General features: G+C 41.5%; 1 protein-coding gene across 1 annotated transcript in view; it reads right to left on the bottom strand.

The window, feature by feature from the left end:
• Positions 1-1,609: 1,609 nt before the first annotated feature.
• Positions 1,610-6,000, bottom strand: part of EBF2 (EBF transcription factor 2) — a 120,129-nt gene continuing 115,738 nt past the window's right edge. The window contains exon 16 of the mRNA XM_056508772.1: positions 1,610-2,626. Within this exon, the coding sequence (XP_056364747.1) occupies positions 2,595-2,626 (32 nt within the window). The 3' untranslated portion in view covers positions 1,610-2,594. The remainder of the gene's footprint in view (positions 2,627-6,000) is intronic.

Below are 6,000 nucleotides of genomic sequence, written 5' to 3'. Positions count from 1 at the left end.
ATTTGGGCTCCTACTTAGCCCTGCTGAGATATCAGTACCTATGAAATATTTTGGGGGTTTTGCTGTTTGGAATGTCCAGACATTCCTGTTTTGTTATCAGAGGTGCACTGACAACTCCAGACTTTTTAACATCTATGATTCCTTGATATTTCAGAGCTCACTTGGTTTCAGGGGTGCTGAAACCCTTGTGGCTGCCACATCCTTGGTGGCACAAGGGGCACACAGAGAACCCATAAGGACAATCAACCCGCAGCCATAATTAACAGGGATTTATTTTATTTCAATTTTTTTTTTTTTTTTTTTTTTTGTGGAACTCAGTTTCAGTAGCCTGTGAAATATTAATTATACCCATGTTTCTTAAACCCACATTGTTCCCACCAAATCTCTCTTGAAATTGTCGATTTTGCTGATCTGAGTTGGGCCTTGACTTTTAGAAGAGATTAACCCCCTCCACTTTTTAAAAAGGGAATCAATGGCATTGAGAAGGCACCAAAAGAAGACCCTGCCAAACCTCCCAGGCAGTCAGGAGTAAAAAGCCCCCTCCCAACATTGGGACTTCCTTTAGGAATGGCCAGAGCAGCCCAGTTGGTGCCTCCAGTCCCTCTGAGAAATCCTTTAAAAGTCCACGTGCAGTGGGTGGATTTATCCCACAAACTGAACTGGAAAAGGAACTTGCAGGACCTTGGTGTCCCTGGGGCAGTGGGAGGTGTCCCTGCCATGGCACTGGATGAGTTTTGTGTCCCAACCCAACCACTCCAGGATTTTCTGGCTCCATGCCCTGCTCTCTTTGGGCTTTGCCCAAAACTTGTCCTCCAGGTCATCCCTCTCAGCCTCCCATGCCCACCCAGCTCTGGATCTGCAGAGAGGATTTTTGGCTCTTCCTAATCCAAATTATCTCCACACCAGCTCCAAATGAGCTCAGCCATGTGAGTTGTCCCAATTTCACAGCTCAGCTTCTACCATCCCTAAAGATCACCAAGAACACAATTTTTCCTTACCCATCCATAAAACTATTGGGCAAATAGATAAATTCAGATCCTGGGGCCTTATTTAGGGTTTATTGATTAACACCAAGGTGTTTCCATAGGAACAATGTCCATGCACCCATTAATTGTGTGAATTTTAGGGGGGCTCTCTGTAGCTGATTTTTTTTTTCCCTACTAAAAACAGCTTTCCAACAACCAAATTCTTTTGAATGATCTCTGATTTAGTTGGATAATTTGTGGTTTAGTTTGTCCTCTCCTTCCAATTTCAGGAGAGGAGATGAAAAGGAGAACTAATTTATTTTTTTTTAGGCTAAAATGCAGAAAAATTCAAAGCAGTTGATTACCTCTATGAACCTCAATATATAAATGGCAAATACTTACCAGGATAAAAGTGCATAAATCACTCAAATACATTTCACCCTTTATAAATGCACCCTTAATATGAAGCATAACTGAATTTAAGGTGTTCTAACTACATGGAAAAACCACAGAGAACCCTTCCCCTCCTAATTCATACATTGAATCTATAAAATAAACTCAGTACCTCATGAAAAATCCGATTCGCTCAAATCCCTAAGTGCCACTCACTCCTCAGCTGGGTCTTTGAGACTTAGCAGTTAATCTTAGTACCTGAATATTTTAATTGAAGCAAAAATTGGAAAGGGGGGAGGAAAAGATGAGGAGGGTGAAAAAATTCCTACATGACCTGTTTAGCACAATGTAGGTAAAAGTTTCTGAGGGTTTTGTTAATCAGAAAGAATCCTATACATCCTTGCACAAGAATTCAGTAAGAGGGGAGGAAAGTGAGGAGCAATTGCAGCAGTAATAATATATCTCAAACTTATCACTACATTTTTGCATCATCTTTCTTCATTGTACAACTGGAGGAAAAAAGTCCAAAAAAGGGTTTAATTTCTACCTCTACATACAATAAGTTACAAGTTTATTTATTTAAATAATTGTAAAACATCTTACATTTTTTAAAGAGGTTAAACTATAAGCAAATACACACATACACCAAGTTCCATCATTCATGTCAGTTTGTCCTAGAAATTCTTTCATGCTGGTACCCTGTTTTGTTGAATTGTTTTTCTGCATAAACTAAATCAATATCTGAAAGGCTCCATAGAAAATAGAAACTTCAGCTTTTTTTACCCCTACAAAGTAAAACAAATTGTATCCAAAATATCAAGCTTGAATCATTTTGCCAATTTCTTTTTTTTTTTTTTTCCTTTGAATATTTTACAAATCTTAGGAAGGTTTCCTTGTCTTCCAGGAAAGACTTTGCATTTCTAATTCCATTCTGCCAACTCTTGTTCATCCTGGCTCTTGCTGATTCTTCATTCCTAATGTTTGTGGAGTTGATGTGGATGTGTCAGAAATATGAAACAGGTAAATGATGCAGACTTCTATCTTGTCCAATCCATAAAAAATGTTCTTTTTTTTTTTCCTGGGCCTGGCTTTCCCCCAAAAAAGAGCTTGTAGTGCTATTTTTTCCTTTTTAGTGGTCCATCACAATAAGTAGTTTTGTGCTGTAAAAGAAAAATGAAAAAAAAAAAAAAAAGGAGGAAAAAAGGGAAGAGGGAGAGCAGCAAAGCTGCCCCTTCCTTACATTGGGGGAACGACAAGACCAGTCATGGCTGAAAAAGAAAAGCAGAAAAGATGAAATTGTGACAAAATGTTATGGAGCAAGATAAATTTGAGCCCTTTGTGAGCAGTCAGGAATCACAGGGAGGGCCTGATCTGAGGTTAAATCCGAGTTTTAATGAGAACTGTGAGGACTGACCACGACACAGGCAATGGGCAAAGGGCTCCTCCAGGTAAAAAGGAATAAATTTCTTCCTGTGAGGGTGGAGAGGGGCTGGGATGGAATTCCCAGAGGGGCTGTGGCTGCCCCTGGATCCCTGGCAGTGTCCCAGGCCAGGCTGGATCACCCTGGGACAGTGGGAGGTGTCCCTGCCCATGGTGGCACTGATGGGATTTAAGGTCCCTTCCCAAACCACTGATCCTGTGAAAATCCAGGCTTATTAAATGGATAAATTCATGTGCATCTGCAGAAAAACCTTCCCATTTCTGAGAGCTTTTTCTCTTGGAGATGGGCATTGCTCAGAGCTGTCCCCCAAATTCACACTTCTCAAGCTGAACGCTCAAAACCATCCTGAAAACTGAGCAGGGAAAAAAAACCAAAACTCTGCTCCCTCTCCCCCTGAAGGGCTGGGAGCAGGAAAGGTGAGGAAGCAAAGGCAGCTCCCCCCTGTGCCACCAACCAGGGAATTGCTGCGAGCCAGAAATTCCAAGCCCTGAATCCCAAACCAAGACCCAGAGCTGAGTTTTGCCAGTCTGGCTCTGGTGGAAACAGCCTCACTTGGTTCCCCCCACTGAGTCACTGCAGCCCTACCTGGCACCCCCGGAGCACTGGGTTTATGGAAATTATTTATTATCACTCTCCTGCCTTTAATTGCAGCTCTGCTCCTCGTGAGCGTTCGGAGCTGCCTGGAACCGGCTCGGGCTAAGCTGAGTTTAGATGTGTTTGTACAACAAATGAGTGAGTCACGTTTCCAGAGGGGCCTCGGTGCACTGCGAGGTCCTAATCCTGCGAAGATTTATGGTCACTGAAATTTGTGGGATTATTGGTGTGCTTAAAGCCCCGGCCCCCCGAGAATTCATTTCACCCTTTCCTTGAGAGGGTTTTAAAAAGTGCTCTGGGCAAGTTCCTGAGCTGACACAAGTCTCTTACTGGGGCTGTGTTTTTAAGCAACTGTGGATATGGTCTGTGATTGAATACAATAGGAAAATAAATATTTTCATATTTTGTTACTGACTGGGGTTGCAGTCCCTGCCAATTTTGGCAGATAGCTGAAAGAGAAAGTGAAACCCAACAGCCTGAAGTCAAACAGATACTTTTTGTAATTGCTTTGGAATTTGCTGTTGTTCCTCGTAATTTCAACCCTAAATAAATCAGATAAATACTTCCATGCCTGTTTTTGGGGTATGTGTGAGTGCATTAGAAAAGAGATTTTCTATGGCACCAAGGATGCTGCTGGTGCCAGTGGAGTTTGAGCTCTGTTCCCTCTGTTTCTGTTCTAATTTTATTAAAAATATTTTCAGCTTTTTTTTACTCAAGGAAAACTTCCAGCAAAGCAAAGCAAAGTTTAAACCTGAGTTTTTGCCGTTTCTCTTCAAAAATATTTTGAGAAAACTGCATGATTTTGGGAAGTTTCTTAACTTTAAATGAAAGTACATTTTTTAATGTAGGATTAGATGTACTAATAAAAAAATAATAAAATGTCTGGGAATGGAACAGGTTTGCAGAGAAGCTGTGGCTGCTCCATCCCTGGAAGTGCCCAAGGCCAGGTTGGGTTGGAGCAATCTGGGATAGTGGGAGCTCCCTGCCCTGGATGGATTTTAATGTTCCTCCAACCCAAATGATCCTGGAATTTTGTGACTCCATGATCTGATAACAGCAAGTTCATAAAACAGAAAATACAAACAAAACCTAATTTGTGTCGCTGGCATTTCATTCTCAGCCTCACCTCCTCCTGCAACAAAGGATGAGTCAGGGGAGGGATATTGGCTGGAATTCTCACCTGGCTTTCCTCAGCTCCTCTCAAGGCTTCTCTCTCTGTTCACACACCCTGTTTCCACCCCACCTCCCCTCCCCGCTGGGGCTGCACTGTCAAAAGCCTATTCCCAGCCTGGATCGCTTTTTATTGAATGTTTGGGAGGTTTGGATTAAGGTCTTACACTGCTAGCAAAGCTGTAATTATTTTTGCCTGTATTACTATATATTGAATCGATGTAACTTTTCAATAAAGGTGGTTCAATGCAGGACACTCCCTGATGAGTTGGGAATATAGCAACCCCCAGTCATTATCCCAGAGGGTCTTTTTTTTTTTTTTTTCCTCTTGGAGGGAAATGGAAAAAGAATTAGAGATGAGCCTTATTGTATTAACCTTGACAGCTTGCAATTATCAACTGAAGCACTTGATTAAAATTGTCACAAGGTTGGAGAATTTTTTTTTATAAATAAATAATCAAAGATGGGTAGCACCCAGATGATCTGGTGATAGGCACCTTTAATGGGTGCAATTAATAACAATCATAAGCCTGGGGAGTACAAGTGGCCTTTGGAAAACTGTCTTGGAGTGGAAAAGGATCCATTGCAATTCAAATGTGAGAACTGGGAAGGGGATTCCTGCTGAACTCCAGGCTCATGGAATGGGTTGGGTTGGATGGGAAATAAAATATCATCTAATTCCAACCCTCTGCCATGGCAGGGACACCTCCCACTGTCCCAGACTATCACAGCCTGGCCTTGGGCACTGCCAGGGATCCAGGGGCAGCCACAGCTCCTCTGGGAATTCCATCCCAGCCCCTTCCACCCTCCCAGGGAGCAAATCCTCCTAAAACACATTTTTGGGAAAAAAAACAAAACCCTCCCTGCAAACTGCTGGAATAATGGGAACGTAAATCTGAGGATGATGATGGCACAGCTGCTCCTGTTTAGGCTGGGGTTTAATCCAGGCTTAAATACTGCTATGGATAATTTATATGGAAACTCTAATCTGGATTTTCATTGCTGCCTGTAAGGAGAGTGGCATGGTCTGAGGGGCTGATAAATAATAGTAATAATAATAGTAATAATAATAGTAACAATAATAGCAATAATAATAATAATAATTGTAATAAGGAGAAGGAGAAAGAAGAAGAAAGAAGAAGAAAGGAGAAAGAAGAAGAAAGAAGAAGAAGAAGAAGAAGATCCTCTAAATGTAGATATATAATTATATAACATTTATTATTACTGTTATTATTATTATTACTATTATTATATATTGAGGAGATGTTTTCCACATGTTATGGGTGGGGAAATTCAGAGTTAATGGCCTTTGGAAAGGGGCCTGCACATATTCACTGCCTGCCCTGCGTTTTTACCATTCTCTCTCCAGCAGCATTTTTGGATGCCTAAGTTTGATAAATCAGCAAATAAACCCTGAATCCCATGCCCAGCACACTT

This window comes from Oenanthe melanoleuca, chromosome 22 (assembly GCF_029582105.1).
Source record: "Oenanthe melanoleuca isolate GR-GAL-2019-014 chromosome 22, OMel1.0, whole genome shotgun sequence".
NCBI classification, from domain to species: Eukaryota; Metazoa; Chordata; class Aves; order Passeriformes; family Muscicapidae; genus Oenanthe; species Oenanthe melanoleuca.
The sequence above is the reverse complement of the archived record's forward strand: the minus strand, read 5'-3'. Positions and strand labels throughout refer to the sequence as shown.